Source organism: Hypomesus nipponensis, chromosome 1, assembly GCF_054491055.1.
Source record: "Hypomesus nipponensis isolate SF chromosome 1, ASM5449105v1, whole genome shotgun sequence".
NCBI classification, from domain to species: domain Eukaryota; kingdom Metazoa; phylum Chordata; class Actinopteri; order Osmeriformes; family Osmeridae; genus Hypomesus; species Hypomesus nipponensis.
In genome coordinates, this window is record NC_140361.1 from 8,227,948 (window position 1) to 8,244,990 (window position 17,043).

General features: G+C 41.8%; 5 protein-coding genes and 1 pseudogene across 5 annotated transcripts in view; all 6 read left to right on the forward strand.

The window, feature by feature from the left end:
* LOC146302353 (protocadherin gamma-C5-like) overlaps window positions 1-17,043 on the forward strand; it is a 115,390-nt gene that overhangs the window by 5,469 nt on the left and 92,878 nt on the right. The gene's annotated exons all lie outside the window — the stretch shown is intronic.
* Window positions 473-3,058, forward strand: LOC146302355 (protocadherin gamma-A10-like). Its single transcript, XM_084697469.1, has 3 exons — window positions 473-833; window positions 2,121-2,896; window positions 3,044-3,058. The coding sequence occupies exons 1-3, from the start codon at window positions 473-475 to the stop codon at window positions 3,056-3,058; spliced, it is 1,152 nt and encodes a 383-aa protein (XP_084553595.1).
* Window positions 3,927-6,518, forward strand: LOC146302356 (protocadherin gamma-A8-like). The gene is made up of 2 exons (XM_084699034.1): window positions 3,927-4,393; window positions 5,681-6,518. Exons 1-2 carry the CDS (start codon window positions 4,030-4,032, stop codon window positions 6,496-6,498), a joined length of 1,182 nt encoding a protein of 393 aa, XP_084555160.1. The 5' UTR covers window positions 3,927-4,029; the 3' UTR covers window positions 6,499-6,518.
* On the forward strand, window positions 7,130-10,021 carry LOC146302357 (protocadherin gamma-A8-like). Its single transcript, XM_084697480.1, has 4 exons — window positions 7,130-7,134; window positions 7,350-7,632; window positions 8,914-9,693; window positions 10,016-10,021. Exons 1-4 carry the CDS (start codon window positions 7,130-7,132, stop codon window positions 10,019-10,021), a joined length of 1,074 nt encoding a protein of 357 aa, XP_084553606.1.
* LOC146302358 (protocadherin gamma-A3-like) lies at window positions 10,694-13,147 on the forward strand. Its single transcript, XM_084697493.1, has one exon. It carries the CDS (start codon window positions 10,694-10,696, stop codon window positions 13,145-13,147), a length of 2,454 nt encoding a protein of 817 aa, XP_084553619.1.
* LOC146302359 (protocadherin gamma-A3 pseudogene) lies at window positions 13,631-16,479 on the forward strand (annotated as a pseudogene).

Genomic DNA, 17,043 nt, shown 5'->3' on the forward strand with positions numbered 1-17,043 from the left:
CATAACCGTGCCATCTTGCAATTGTTTTAAATTAATAACACAATTTTGCGTTCATTATTTTGAGGAAGCAACAGATAAGTTGTATTGATTGTATTGATTCGAATGCGCAGTGGTTTCCATTCTATTCAAGGATTTGGACATTACTTTGTTTTATTTACTTTTGGTGAAGAATTGTTAATTTTCATGATGTTCATCTTGTGGACTGCAAGGGCCGCTGTTGATCAGGATTTCTATGATGTTAGTTTGTTGAGTCCCCTCCCCTAACAATGCTCTCTGTAGTAGAGAGATCTGAAACTCTACCATCGTATGAGGTTGGACTAGACGGAAAACAAGATAATTCAGTGTACCATATAACGGGATAGGGGAGAAAGACGATAATACAAATCTGGATTGTATCAACTCTCGGTGAACTATTCGATTATAAATGGACCAAACATCGACACAATTCTTTTAGGATTTGTATTGCTTTGAAATGGATATGTTTAGATCTCTCCGGCCTTCAAAATGGCGGGCATTTCGGCTGCAAAACTTAATTTTTCTCCTGCTTTGTTTTCACACTGCTGTTGGTCAGATTCGTTATTCAATTCCGGAGGAGATGAAGAAAGGTTCACTTATAGGTAACGTAACACAGGATCTAGGTTTAGATTTGAAACGACTCCGTACTGGACGGGCCCGTATTGTGACTGAAGAAAGCGTTCATTACACAGAGCTGAAGACAGACAAAGGGATTCTAGTTGTGGGGGAGAGAATAGACAGAGAGGAGCTCTGCGGTGATGTCACGCCGTGTAGCTTCAGTTTTGAAATAATTATTGAAGGCCCGATAGAATTGCACCGTATTACTGTTGAAATATTAGATGTCAACGACCATGCACCAGTTTTTCCAAACAAAGATATTCGATTTGAAATCAGTGAATCTGCTATTCTCGGGTCAAGATTTCCTTTGAAAAGCGCAGAAGATCCCGATGTCGGCATTAACAGCCTACAAAATTACATTTTAAACTCGAATGACAATTTCCTTTTAAAACAACATGCTAATCCAGATGGTAGTACATTTGCTGAAATGGTGCTTCAGAAACCGTTAGACAGAGAGGAGCATCCTCGTCTGTCTTTAAAGCTGATCGCTGTAGACGGTGGAGATCCGCAGAGGTCTGGCACAGTAAATATAGATATCACTGTTCTGGATGTGAATGATAATGCACCTGTATTTAACCAGTCAGTATACAGAGGTGCAGTATTTGAAAATGCCCCGAAAGGCACCTATATTACAACCGTGAACGCTAGCGATGTAGATAGTGGTTCAAATGGGCACGTAACTTACAGTTTTTCTACATTAAAAGGGAGTGTAGCAGATCTCGTTGTCATTGATGAACTCACTGGAGTTATATCGGTTGCTGGACATATAGATTTTGAGAAAAATAAAAAATATGAAGTCAGAGTTGAGGCTATGGACCAGGGTGGCTTAACGGACACTAGTAAAGTTGTCATAGAGATTGTTGACATTAATGATAACGCACCAGTGATCAACGTCATGTCCTTTTCAAGTCCTGTGTCTGAAGATGCTCCTCTAGGTACCACTATTGCTGTTATTAATGTCAAAGATGCTGACTCAGAGAAAAACGGCCAGGTTTCATGTTATATAGGTCAGCATCTTCCTTTCAAAATTATATCGTCGTTAAGTAGATACTATACATTAATATCAGATATGACTTTCGACCGTGAACGTCTGTCAGAGTATAACATCACTATAACTGCGACAGACTTAGGTTCACCATCCCTTTCTAGTGCCACAACATTGCACCTCCGAATCTCTGACGTCAATGACAATGCCCCATTATTCGATAAAAGTACATACTCAGCCTTCGTCGCAGAGAATAATTCCCCTGGAATGTCTATATTTACAGTGAGTGCTCGTGATTCGGATTGGAATCAAAATGCCAGAATATCTTACTTTCTCGATGAAACACAGATAAACGGGACGCCGCTGTCGAGTTTATTATCCATTGACTCCGAAACAGGAGTACTACACGCGGTGCGCTCTTTAGATTATGAACAAATTAAACAAATTGCACTACTGATCAAGGCGCAAGACGGTGGCTCTCCTCCGCTCAGTAGCAATGTAACTGTCAATATCTTCATCCAAGACCAGAATGACAATGCACCTCAGGTTCTGTACCCAGTCCAGACTGGAGGCTCTCTGGTGGCTGAAATGGTGCCTCGTTCAGCAGATGTGGGCTATCTGGTCACTAAAGTGGTGGCTGTTGATGTGGACTCTGGACAGAATGCCTGGCTCTCCTATAAACTGCAGAAAGCCACAGACAGGGCGCTGTTTGAAGTGGGCTTACAGAATGGGGAAATAAGAACTGTTCGCCAAGTGACTGATAAAGATGCAGTGAAACAAAGGCTCACTGTTGTAGTGGAGGACAACGGGCAGCCCTCTCGTTCAGCTACAGTCAATGTTAACGTGGCGTTGGCGGACAGCTTCCCTGAAGTGCTCTCAGAGTTCACTGACTTTACGCACGACAAGGAGTACAATGACAACCTGACTTTTTACTTAGTCTTGGCTTTGGCTGTAGTATCATTTCTTTTCATCACGTGTTTGGTTGTTATTATATCCGTCAAAATATACAGATGGAGACAGTCTCGTATCCTCTATCATTCCAATCTCCCAGTTATTCCGTACTATCCACCTCGTTACGCAGATACTTTGGGGACTGGAACCCTGCAGCACGTGTACAATTATGAGGTGTGCAGGACGACTGACTCCAGAAAGAGTGACTGTAAGTTCGCCAGACCCGGTAGTCAGAATGTCCTGATAATGGACCCCAGCTTGACAGGAACCATGCAGCGGATACAGAGTGAAAAGAGTATCTTAGATGAACCAGACTCTCCACTGGAGGTGAGTTTCCTTTTTGTTTCATATGATCCTCTTTTACAAAATAGTTTTTTGGGGAGGGGAAATACATATTTTAGTTACAGTTTCTTGCTCTATTTTTGCAAGAGAATTTCTTGCAACTTAATTCTTCCATCGTGTCATGCAAATTAGACCGTAAAGACGTGAAGTATTACACACAAGCGGTAGAATATTAAATATACTAACTATGGCTGTGAATTAATGTTTTGTTGGGCATCAACAAGAACCAGTTGATTTCAACATAACTTCTGCATAACAGCAGAGACAGACACACTACCGTTTGCGAATTCGCTGTCCTTGGTGCTGAAACTTTGTTCGACCATTCTTTTTTTCTGAAAATAAACTTTGTATTGTTTTGGGGAAAATACAGACGATGGGATCCCATCTTCCACATACAAGTGGTATTGTTAAATATCCTAACTGTGATATTTGAACGTATGGGTGAGTTTGAAAGTTGCAATGGACATTTAGGAAGCAGCAAATGCATGCATTGCATTCTATACTTGTGGAAGTCGCGCCAAGCATCTGCATCTAGTACAACACGTGGACTGTAGTTGGTGAAGTTGCTTACAGGCTCTATGTCTCACATCTTAGATGCATCTGGTTTTGGGGGAGATGCAAGATCAGGTTTGATGTGGTGGGGTAAGGGAATACTGAAAAATTAGTTCAGTAAGTACATGAACAATATTATTGCACTGTGTTGGTTACGAAGATTTTAATTTGGTGTTATCAGCATTTCTGGGACGTATCCGTATTTTGTTTGTCATGTTCCGTATTCATATAATACATCAAATATACATAGTCATGCGTTGACGGGTGGTACATCAGCTGTGAGTAATTGTGTATCGTTTTGTTATGGCATAGAATGGTGTTCTGGTTTTAGACGGTAAGGGACGCTGTTGATCATGAAAATCTTGTCTGTGTCAGTCATTTTTAGTCTCCACCTCTATGCCTGCGCTCTGCGGAGGAGAGGGAGAGGCTGTGCGAGACAGAGAGTAAATTATCTACAAGTACACGAAGGAAAGGTTCAAACTAAGACGCATTTATTTATAGAATTAGCCTTTAACTGTGTAGTGTTTACAGTGGAATACAACTCGGATATTTTCCACTGTTTGACCATGGCATTAGAAGAATTTTCTCAAGTAAAAGGACGGTTGCGTTTGAGATTTCTATGGCAACTGCTGGCTTTTCTCTGTTTCAGTCACGTTGTTTGTGGACAAATTCGATATTCTATTCTGGAGGAGATGAAGAAAGGATCGCTAATTGGTAACGTAGCACAAGATCTAGGAATAGATTTGGAAAGGCTCCGAACAGGTCGGGCCCGTATCGTGACCGGAGAAAGTATTCAGTACACGGAGCTGAAGACAGACAAAGGGATTCTAGTCGTGAGTGAGAGAATAGACAGAGAGCAGCTCTGTGGCGATGTCACTCCGTGTAGTTTCAGCTTTGAAATAATATTAGAAAATCCTATGGAGCTCCATCGTGTAACTGTTGAGATTTTAGATGTTAACGACCATGCACCGGCTTTTCCACATAAAGACATACAATTTGAAATAAGCGAATCTGCTACAGTTGGAGCACAATTTCCACTGAAGAATGCAGAGGATGACGATGTAGGACTTAACGGTCTCCAGGATTATGTTTTAACCCCCAACAACAATTTCATACTGAAAAAACAAGCGAGTCCAGACGGTAGTAAATATGCTGAAATGGTGCTTCAAAAACTGTTAGACAGAGAGGAGCATCCCCGTCTATCTTTAAAGCTGATTGCTGTAGACGGTGGAAGTCCGCAGAGATCTGGTACAGTAAACATAGAAATCACTGTACTAGATGCTAATGATAATGCTCCCGTGTTTAATCAGACAGTCTATAGAGCCAGTGTGATGGAGAACGCCCTTAAGGGTACCTATATCACAACCGTAAATGCTAGCGATGCAGATAGTGGGTCGAATGGACACATAACATACAGCTTTTCGAAATTAAAGGGTGATATTGACAACATATTTATTATGGATGAGAATACTGGAACTATATTTGTATCAGGGCATATTGATTATGAGAAAGATAAGAAATACGAGGTCAGAGTGGAAGCAAAGGATCAAGGAGGCTTAACAGGCACTAGTAAAGTTATTATTGAAGTTGCAGACGTTAATGACAACGCGCCTGTTATAAACGTCATGTCCTTCTCCAGCCCCGTGTCTGAAGACGCTCCTCCAGGTACCACGATTGCAATTATCAATGTTAAAGATGTTGACTCAGAGAGAAACGGTCAGATTACTTGTTCCATTGACACAAAACTCCCTTTTAAAATTATGTCGTCCTTAACCAACTACTATAATTTGTTATCAGATGAAGCTTTTGATCGAGAATCAACTGCTGGATACAATATCACCATAACAGCAATCGATTCAGGTTCTCCTCCCCTCTCTAACACCAGAACGCTACACTTGAGAATATCTGACGTCAATGACAATGCTCCTAATTTCGATAAAAGCACATATTCAGCATACATAACAGAGAATAATTCACCGGGAGTGTCCGTATTTACAGTCAAAGCGAGTGATTCTGACTCTGATAAGAACTCGAGAATATCCTATTTTATTGATGATGCGCAGCTCGTTGGTAGCCCCATATCTGCTTACATATCAATTAACTCTGAGACTGGAGCCTTACACGCTGTTCGCTCATTTGATTATGAACAAATCAAACAACTTAAACTCGTGGTCAAAGCGCAAGATAGTGGCTCTCCTCCGCTCAGTAGCAACGTGACTGTAAATATCTTCATCCAAGATCAGAACGACAACGCACCTCAAGTTCTGTACCCAGTCCAGACTGGAGGCTCTCTGGTGGCTGAAATGGTGCCTCGTTCAGCAGACGTGGGCTATCTGGTCACTAAAGTGGTGGCTGTTGATGTGGACTCTGGACAGAATGCCTGGCTCTCCTATAAACTGCAGAAAGCCACAGACAGGGCGCTGTTTGAAGTGGGCTTACAGAATGGGGAAATAAGAACTGTTCGCCAAGTGACTGATAAAGATGCAGTGAAACAAAGGCTCACGATTGTAGTGGAGGACAACGGGCAGCCCTCTCGTTCAGCTACAGTCAATGTTAACGTGGCGGTGGCGGACAGCTTCCCTGAAGTGCTCTCGGAGTTCACTGACTTTACGCACGACAAGGAGTACAATGACAACCTGACTTTTTACTTAGTATTGGCTTTGGCTGTGGTTTCATTTCTGTTCATCACGTGTCTAGTGGTTATTATATCTGTGAAAATATACAGATGGAGACAGTCTCGTATCCTCTATCATTCCAATCTCCCTGTGATTCCGTATTATCCACCGCGTTACGCAGACACTTTGGGGACTGGAACTCTGCAGCACGTGTACAATTACGAGGTGTGCAGGACGACTGACTCCAGAAAGAGTGACTGTAAGTTCGCCAGACCCGGTAGTCAGAACGTCCTGATAATGGACCCCAGCTTGACAGGAACCATGCAGCGGATACAGAGTGAAAAGAGCATCTTAGACGAACCAGATTCTCCACTGGAGGTAAGTTTACTGAATTATGGTCCATTTATGTGCTACACATAATTACTTTTAAACAAGAGACGATTCAAAACCTTCTGTGTTTTGATCAGCATTTATATAACAATGTGTACAGTAAACTTAGCACCAAAGAGAGGCAGCTGTGTTGCTTAGCCGGATAATTTTAGCACCAACGGTTTGGACAGCGCATTTTCTCTCTCTCCAAGCAATACCTTACTGAGTTATATAGGGTATTTATCACAGATTGCTGAAGAATACATACTTATTTCGGCTGATTCTCTCATTATTTAAGATGAGTATTCACAATTAATATGGTTTACCCTGTACAACATTTGAAATGTATAATGTTGCTTGGTATTGCAGGCAACAATGCTTTGCATTGCTGATTCAATAAATTAATATATTTGTTCATATTATTAATGCTAATGTTCATATATTTTTATTTCTTTGATATCCCTATATATGACTACTGATAAGATTGCGTTCAATCGTTCACTTATTTTAAAGTGAAACGCATGAGAGATGAATTTCGTTGATCCGTTTTTAATGTGTTCCTGGTGTGGACTGTAAGGGACGCTGTTGGTCAGTAGAATAATTTCTCTGTAGGGCACTCAATCGTGCTGAATCCCATCTTTTGCTGTGTTCTATCAAAGGAAAGGGAGAGATCCTGCCTCATATGAGGTGGAGCTCAACGGAGGCACTCTCTTTCTGCTACAAATACAGGCTAAGCCCTGGGTGTATTGCAATCTTCGACTCCTATCCGTGCTTATTGTGTTTAGGAACTATTTAGCAAAACATTTGTGGATGTGTCTTTTGATGACCATGGCATTTCAAGGATGTTGTTTTTGTCCTAGTCTTCAATGGCAAATAGGCCTACTATCTGTTCTATTTTTTAGCCATTTCGTTGTCGGACAAATTCGGTATTCTATTCCGGAGGAGATGAAGAAAGGCTCGCTTATTGGTAACGTTGCACAGGATCTTGGGTTGGATTTGAAAAGGCTTCGCGTTGGTCGTGCCCGTATCGTGACCGGAGAGAACATTCAATACACGGAGCTGAAGACAGACAAAGGGATTCTGGTTGTAAAGGAGAGAATAGATCGAGAGCAGCTTTGTGGCGACGTCACCCCGTGTAGCTTCAGTTTTGAAATCATTCTAGAAAATCCAATTGAACTGCATCGCGTAACAGTTGAAATATTAGATGTAAATGATCATGCGCCCCTTTTTAAGAATAATCACATACAACTGGAAATTAGCGAATCAGCCACAACAGGCTCGCGCTTTGTTTTAGAAAGCGCAGAAGATCCCGATGTGGGGGTCAATGGCTTACAGAATTACGTTTTGACTTCAAACGATAATTTTGTTTTGAAGCAACACTCCAACCCTGATGGTAGTAGGTTTGCTGAAATGATTTTACAGAAACCTTTAGACAGAGAGGAACATCCCCGTTTGTCTTTAAAGCTCATCGCTGTAGACGGTGGAGATCCGCAGAGGTCTGGCACAGTAAATATAGATATCACTGTCCTAGATGTTAATGATAATGCTCCCGTATTTAACCAGAAGATTTACAGGGCTGCTGTCGTAGAGAACGCCCTTAAAGGGACTTACATTACAACCGTGAATGCTAGCGATGCAGACAGTGGAACAAATGCTTTACTGACCTATGCCTTTTCAAATTTGAAAGGCAACTTGGCGGATGTGTTTTCCATTAACAAAACGACTGGTGTGATATCAGTTGCTGGACAAATAGACTTTGAAAAAGATAAGAAATATGAAATAAGGGTAGAAGCTAAAGATCAGGGTGGATTGTCAGACCTCGGTAAAGTGGTCATTGAGGTTATTGACGCTAACGATAATGAACCAGTTATAAACATAATGTCCTTCTCCAGCCCCGTGTCTGAAGATGCTCCACCAGGTACCATGATTGCAGTTATTAATGTTAAAGATGCAGACTCGGAGAGAAACGGTCAGATTACGTGTTCCATTGATTCAAAACTCCCTTTTAAAATAATGTCATCGTTGTCGACGTATTATAATTTGATTTCGGATGTGTCCTTTGATCGAGAAACAACACCAGAATATAATATTACAATAACAGCAACTGATTCTGGTTCACCTTCTCTGTCCAGCATCAGAATATTGCTACTAAGAATTTCTGACGTCAATGACAATGCTCCAATATTCGATAAACTCACATATTCCGCTTACGTTGCAGAGAATAACTCTCCAGGGATGTCCATATTTAGAGTCGGTGCTCGTGATTCTGACTGGAATCAAAACGCCAGAATATCTTACCTTTTAGATGACAAACGGATAACTGGAACTCAAGTCTCTAACCTTTTATCAATCAACTCAGAAACAGGGGTAGTGCACGCTGTGGTATCTTTTGACTATGAACAAATTAAACAAATGAATGTTGTCATAATAGCACAAGATGGAGGCTCTCCTCCGCTCAAAAGCAACGTGACTCTTAATATTTTCATTCAAGATCAAAACGACAATGCGCCTCAGGTTCTGTATCCAGTCCAGACTGGTGGCTCTCTGGTGGCTGAAATGGTGCCTCGTTCAGCAGATGTGGGCTATCTGGTCACTAAAGTGGTGGCTGTTGATGTGGACTCTGGACAGAATGCCTGGCTCTCCTATAAACTGCAGAAAGCCACAGACAGGGCGCTGTTTGAAGTGGGCTTACAGAATGGGGAAATAAGAACTGTTCGCCAAGTGACTGATAAAGATGCAGTGAAACAAAGGCTCACTGTTGTAGTGGAGGACAACGGGCAGCCCTCTCGTTCAGCTACAGTCAATGTTAACGTGGCGGTGGCGGACAGCTTCCCTGAAGTGCTCTCGGAGTTCACTGACTTTACGCACGACAAGGATTACAATGACAACCTGACTTTTTACTTGGTCTTGGCTTTGGCTGTAGTTTCATTTCTGTTCATCACGTGTTCAGTGGTTATTATATCAGTGAAAATATACAGATGGAGACAATCTCGTATCCTTTACCATTCAAACCTTCCGGTGATTCCGTATTATCCACCGCGTTACGCTGACACTTTGGGGACGGGAACTCTGCAGCATGTGTACAATTACGAGGTGTGCAGGACGACTGACTCCAGAAAGAGTGACTATAAATTCGCCAGACCCGGTAGTCAGAACGTCCTGATAATAGACCCCAGCTTGACAGGAACCCTGCAGCGGATACAGAGTGAAAAGAGCATCTTAGACGAACAAGATTCTCCACTTGAGGTGAGTTTCCTAGAATTTGAACTTAAGTCACCTTATTAAAATGCATTATTTTTCGGAAATGTTCTTTCAATTAAGTTCATGCTTCAATGTTTTCAGTGACAGTGTTGCACATAAAAAATAATACTATTCTCAACAAAGTTGATCTGCGTCAGATGCATATTCGAATATCAACAAGGTTAAACATGACTATGAATGAATGTTGTGTACGACATCACAAAGCAGTTTTGAGACATGACTTATATGACTTCTTATATGAAGTCTAAGCACTGCCTTTTGGGGGTTTTCTGTCCATGGTGCTGAAACTTATCTTGTACATTTCCAGATTTGATCTATCTTCTACATCAACGGGTTAATGTCAATTTAAAGACCATAACTTTGGAATAGTTGGACATTCTGCAAGACCTTACGAAGGAATGCACGCGTGAACACACATGTTATGTTACTTTGGAGGAAGCCACAGTCAAAGCCATGTGCATCTAGTCCAGCAGGTGCACCATTGTTGCTTACGTTGCCTATAGTACGTTTAGATGTATTCATGGATAGAGGTTATTATTGAAGCCGTCTTGTTCAGGTATTGTGGCTTGTTTCGAAGAGTAGTATTTGCAATTACGTTCGTAGTTCTATAAATCCTTTATCGTTTTTTCGTTATTCATGTATAATTTACAATGAAATGCAGACGTTCAGATACAGTCGAAACTTCACGTGTGTAAATTAACTGACTAATTCAGTATCGTACTTTCTGGCATGTGATCTATTTTCGGACAGTAAGGGACGCTGTTGATCAGTAAAATCTGGCCTCTGCAGGCCTGTCAGTCATTTTAGCCTCCACCTCTATCACTGCGCTTTGCAGATAAGAGGGAAAGGTTGAAGCTGGGCAAGACGGAGAAGTACATTTTCTAAAATTACACGAAGGAAAGTCAACTGGATTGGTCAATCGATTACATTTTAAACGTGCAATATACTGGAACGTAACTGTCGGATATTCACATTTTTTTGGACCATGGCATTGAAGGAATTTCCTCAACCAAAAGGACGTGTGTGTTTGAGATTACAGTGGCAACTACTGGCTTTTCTCGGTTTCAGTCACATTGTTTGTGGTCAAATTCGATATTCTGTTCCGGAGGAGATGAAAAAAGGATCTGTAATAGGTAACGTAGCTCAAGATCTAGGGATAGATTTGAAAAGGCTCCGAGCAGGTCGGGCCCGGATAGTTACTGGAGAAAACATTCAGTACACGGAGCTGAAGACAGACAAAGGGATTCTAGTCGTGGGTGAGAGAATAGATCGAGAGCAGCTTTGTGGCGACGTCACACCGTGCAGCTTTAGTTTCGAAATTATATTAGAAAATCCAATGGAGCTTCATCGTGTAACTGTTGAAATTTTAGATGTAAATGACCACGCACCTGCTTTTCCAAACAAAGATATACATTTTGAAATTGGTGAAACTGCCTTAATAGGAGCTCGATTTCCCCTCGAGAGTGCAGAAGATCCGGATGTGGGTCTTAACGCTCTACAAAACTACATATTAACTGCAAGCGATAATTTCATCCTCAAACAACATCCTAACCCCGATGGCAGCAAATTTGCTGAAATGGTCCTCCAAAAAGCTTTAGACAGAGAGGAGTATCCCCGTCTGTCTTTAAAGCTGATCGCTGTAGATGGAGGAAATCCCCAGAGATCTGGTACTGTAAACATAGATATTACTGTACTAGATGCTAATGATAATGCTCCTGTATTTAACCAGTCAGTATACAGAGCTGCTGTGATAGAAAACGCCCCGAAAGGCTCCTATATAGCAACGATTAACGCAACTGATGCAGACAGTAGTTCATATGGACACATAACGTACAGCTTCTCTAAATTAAAAGGAGCTATTGCAGATCTGTTTATACTGGATGAGTTAACTGGAATTATATCGGTTGCAGGACATATAGATTATGAGAAAGATAAGAAATATGAAGTAAGAGTTGAGGCGAAGGACCAGGGTGGCTTTACAGACACCAGTAAAGTAATCATTGAGATTGTTGACATAAATGATAACGCACCTGTAATAAACGTAATGTCCTTCTCTAGCCCTGTGTCAGAAGATGCTCCTTCAGGTACCACCATTGCCATACTTAATGTCAAAGATGCTGATTCTGAGAAAAACGGACGGATTATTTGCTCCGTTGATTCTAAACTCTCGTTTAAAATTATGTCGTCATTATCTAACTATTATAATTTGATATCAGATGTACCATTTGATCGGGAATTGACTGAAGAATACAATATTACAATATCAGCAACTGATTCAGGAACACCTCCTCTTTTTAGCACCAGAACATTACTCCTTAGAATATCTGACGTCAATGACAATGCTCCACTATTCGAAAAAAGCGTTTATTATGCCTACGTCAGAGAGAATAACTCTCCAGGCATGTCCATATTTACAGTCAGTGCTCATGATTTTGACTGGAATCAAAACGCGAGAATATCCTACCTCCTAGAAGAAAAACAGATAAGTGGAACTCCAATCTCCAGCCTTTTATCCATCAATTCGGCAACAGGAGTGTTGCACGCGCTGCGCTCATTTGATTATGAACAGATTAAACTGCTTAAAGTAATTCTAAAGGCACAGGACGGAGGCTCTCCCCCCCTTAGTAGCAACGTGACTGTAAATATCTTCATCCAAGACCAGAACGACAACACACCTCAGGTTCTGTACCCAGTCCAGACTGGAGGCTCTCTGGTGGCTGAAATGGTGCCTCGTTCAGCAGATGTTGGCTATCTGGTCACTAAAGTGGTGGCTGTTGATGTTGACTCTGGACAGAATGCCTGGCTCTCCTACAAACTGCAGAAAGCCACTGACAGGGCGCTGTTTGAAGTGGGCTTACAGAATGGGGAAATAAGAACTGTTCGCCAAGTGACTGATAAAGATGCTGTGAAACAAAGACTCACTGTTGTAGTGGAGGACAACGGGCAGCCCTCTCGTTCAGCTACAGTCAATGTTAACGTGGCGGTGGCGGACAGCTTCCCTGAAGTGCTCTCGGAGTTCACTGACTTTACGCACGACAAGGAGTACAATGACAACCTGACTTTTTACTTAGTCTTGGCTTTGGCTGTAGTTTCATTTCTGTTCATCACGTGTTTGGTGGTTATTATATCAGTGAAAATATACAGATGGAGACAATCTCGCATCCTCTATCATTCCAATCTCCCAGTGATCCCGTATTATCCACCGCGTTACGCAGATACTTTGGGGACGGGAACTCTGCAGCACGTGTACAATTACGAAGTGTGCAGGACGACTGACTCCAGAAAGAGTGACTGTAAGTTCGCCAGACCGGGTAGCCAGAACATCCTGATAATGGACCCCAACTTGTCAGGAACCATGCAGCGGATACAGAGTGAAAAGAGCATCTTAGACGAACCAGACTCTCCAGTTGAGGTGAGTGTGCTGTCCTCGAAGATTTAACAAAATACGATTGCTAATCTCCATACGTATACATCTTATTTTATCTCCATACGTATACATCTTATTTTATAAGTGTCTTGCATTATTAGTATAATTATGTATTATTATGATTATTATTTTTGCTTTATTCCTATGGTTTTTATTAATCGTTTCGAGTGAGCAATATGATGCAACGGGCATGTGGCATTCAATGTATTGAAGCGTATGCGCAATAAGATGGTGTCCGTTGTATTTGGTTACTGGGGTATTGCAATCGTTTACTACATTTTGATGGAGAAATACGATTGCACATTCTCATGATGTTCATGTTTTGAACTGCAAGGGCCGCTGTTGATCAGTCTTAGGATTTATGTACATGTTGATGGTCTGTTGAATCCCCTCCCCAATCAAAGCGTCATGTAGTGAGAGAGCTCGTAGAGCTGGTTGAAGACGGAGACATATTATTCAGAGTCGTATAGAGCATTTTATGCAAAGGACGTTGATAATAACCAGGATTGTATCGAATATCTGTGAACATTTCAATCAGATTTGGACGAAACGTTGTGACTTCTTTTTGGGATTTGCATTGCTCTGAAATGGGAATGTTTAGATCTCTCCGACCTCTGAAATGGCGCTTGTGGTGTGGATTTCGATTGAAATATATATTTTTTCTCCTGCTTTGTTTTCACAACGCTGTTGGTCAGATACGTTATTCAATTCCTGAGGAGATGAAGAAAGGTTCTCTGATAGGTAATGTAGCACAGGATTTAGGTTTGGATTTGAAAAGGCTCCGTACTGGTCGGGCCCGAATTGTGACTGAAGAAAGCGTCCAGTACACGGAGCTGAAGACAGACAAAGGGATTCTAGTCGTGGGGGAGAGGATAGATCGAGAGCAGCTTTGTGGCGAAGTCACGCCGTGTAGCTTCAGCTTTGAAATCATAATTGAAGGCCCGATAGAATTGCACCGTATTACAGTTGAAATATTAGATGTAAATGACCATGCGCCTGTTTTTCCAAACAAAGACATTCGATTTGAAATCAGTGAATCTGCTATTCTTGGGTCAAGATTTCCTTTGGAAAGCGCAGAAGATGCCGATGTTGGCCTTAACAGCCTACAAAACTACGTTTTAAACTCGAATGACAATTTCATTCTAAAGCAACATTCTAATCCGGATGGAAGTAAATTTGCTGAGATGGTGCTTCAGAAACCGTTAGACAGAGAGGACCATCCTCGTCTGTCTTTAAAGCTCATTGCTGTAGACGGTGGAGATCCGCAGAGGTCTGGCACAGTTAATATAGATATCACTGTTCTAGATGCTAATGATAATGCTCCTGTATTCAACCAGTCTGAGTACAAAGGTGCAGTATTTGAAAATGCCCCTAAAGGCACCTATATTACAACCGTGAACGCTAGCGATGCAGACAGTGGTGCAAATGGACACATAACTTATTGTTTCTCAAAATTAAAAGGGGGTGTAGCAGGTATGTTTGTGATTGATGAAGTCACTGGAATCATATCGGTTGCAGGACATATAGATTATGAGAAAGATAAGAAATATGAAGTCAGAGTTGAGGCGAAGGACCAGGGTGGCTTAACAGACACCAGTAAAGTAGTCATAGAGATCGTTGACGTTAATGACAACGCACCTGTGATTAACGTCATGTCCTTTTCAAGTCCTCTGTCTGAAGATGCACCTTTAGGTACCACTATTGCTGTTATTAATGTCAAAGATAATGACTCCGAGAAAAACGGTCATATTACCTGTTATATAGATAATAATCTTCCTTTCAAGATTATATCGTCTTTAAGTAGATACTACACATTAATATCAGATATGACTTTCGACCGTGAACGTTTGTCAGAGTATAACATCACTATAACTGCGACAGACTCAGGTTCACCATCCCTTTCTAGTGCCACAACATTGCACCTTCGAATCTCTGACGTCAATGACAATGCCCCATTATTCGATAAAAGTACATACTCAGCCTTCGTCACGGAAAATAACTCCCCTGGAATGTCTATATTTACAGTCAGTGCTCGTGATTTGGACTGGAATCAAAATGCGAGAATATCTTACTTTCTCGATGAAACACAGATACACGGGACTCCGGTCTCGAGTTTAGTATCCATTAACTCAGAAACAGGAGTACTACACGCGGTGCGTTCTTTAGATTATGAACAAATTAAACAAATTGCACTACTGATCAAGGCGCAAGACGGTGGCTCTCCTCCACTCAGTAGCAATGTAACTGTCAATATCTTCATCCAAGACCAGAATGACAACGCACCTCAGGTTCTGTACCCAGTCCAGACTGGCAGCTCTCTGGTGGCTGAAATGGTGCCTCGTTCAGCAGATGTGGGCTATCTGGTCACTAAAGTTGTGGCTGTTGATGTGGACTCTGGACAGAATGCCTGGCTCTCCTATAAACTGCAGAAAGCCACAGACAGGGCGCTGTTTGACGTGGGATTACAGAATGGAGAAATAAGAACTGTTCGCCAAGTGACTGATAAAGATGCTGTGAAACAAAGACTCACTGTTGTAGTGGAGGACAACGGGCAGCCCTCTCGTTCAGCTACAGTCAATGTTAACGTGGCGGTGGCGGACAGCTTCCCTGAAGTGCTCTCGGAGTTCACTGACTTTACGCACGACAAGGATTACAATGAGAATCTGACTTTTTACTTGGTCTTGGCTTTGGCTGTAGTATCATTTTTGTTCATCACGTGTTTGGTGGTTATTATATCCGTGAAAATATACAGATGGAGACAGTCTCGTATCCTCTATCATTCCAATCTCCCGGTGATTCCGTATTATCCACCGCGTTACTCTGACACTTTGGGGACGGGAACTCTGCAGCACGTGTACAATTACGAAGTGTGCAGGACGACTGACTCGAGAAAGAATGACTGTAAGTCTGCCAGACCCGGTAGTCAGAACGTCCTGATAATGGACCCCAGCTTGACAGGAACCATGCAGCGGATGCAGAGTGAAAAAAGTCTCTTAGACGAACCTGATTCGCCATTGGAGGTAAGTGTAATGGCATTTAAAACGAAACAAAAAAGGTCTCCTACGTAGTGAATAGTTGCATTATCTTGGGTTGGAGCGCCATTGACGTGTGCTAGCACAACTAAATATGGGCAGCTCCCCTTTTATCACGCTCAACGGAAATCTGCTTAAAGTGGCTATACCACCTGAGTGAGTAGTTTGCGTTGCACCCAACCTAACTGCACTACTTGAACGCAGTCTACCTTATGACTTAAAAAATATGAAATGAAGTAAAAAGTACATCAATAGATATTTAACTGCTTTGCCCTAGCAACCCAAAAGCAGCGCGACTACTTCGGCACGCAGAGTTGCTATACGCAGTTACACTGGAAATGACCGGTTTAACACGTCAATCACGCAAGTGGTGTGTATTTGGCACCTTTTGTGACTGTGCATATCTTGTTAAATCATTAAATATTGAATAACAAACAAGCACCCTGTTTGTTTGTGTATTTTTTCTACTGAAAGGCATTTTATTTTGACATCTTATGACCCTTAATATTGTGACTCGTTTGTTGTCTTGCGATGGGGTAGGCCTAACGGTCATTCTCCGGTCTACTGCTTATAAAAATGTTATACCCATCCTTCGTTTTCCAGGAAAGGTTGCGCTTCATTATTGCCCATTCAGCACCACTGAGAATGTGGACAGCTCCTTAATACACACACTGAACGTGTACATGTAAACGGGGCCTCTGTGATAACTTTTTTTTTCAATTGCATTTTATGCAACCGTTCAGCTTGATACCTCCTATATGGGCCTGTCCTATGTCAAATGCTGTTAGTCACTCTATGTTCACGGGTTGTGTGGACCCGCAACACTGGAGTTATAAAACAAAACATAACGATTTACGTAAACATAGCTACTTAACA

Excerpts from the sequence above, each read along its gene's own strand:
- LOC146302355 (XM_084697469.1), top strand. The coding sequence starts at position 473 with ATGGATATGTTTAGATCTCTCCGGCCTTCAAAATGGCGGGCATTTCGG. Across the intron at positions 834-2,120 it reads AGGCCCGATAGAATTGCACC|CTGTCAATATCTTCATCCAA; the intron begins GTATTACTGTTG and ends GTAGCAATGTAA.
- LOC146302356 (XM_084699034.1), top strand. The coding sequence starts at position 4,030 with ATGGCATTAGAAGAATTTTCTCAAGTAAAAGGACGGTTGCGTTTGAGA. Across the intron at positions 4,394-5,680 it reads AAATCCTATGGAGCTCCATC|CTGTAAATATCTTCATCCAA; the intron begins GTGTAACTGTTG and ends GTAGCAACGTGA.
- LOC146302357 (XM_084697480.1), top strand. Across the intron at positions 7,633-8,913 it reads ATCCAATTGAACTGCATCGC|GTGACTCTTAATATTTTCAT; the intron begins GTAACAGTTGAA and ends CTCAAAAGCAAC.
- LOC146302358 (XM_084697493.1), top strand. The coding sequence starts at position 10,694 with ATGGCATTGAAGGAATTTCCTCAACCAAAAGGACGTGTGTGTTTGAGA.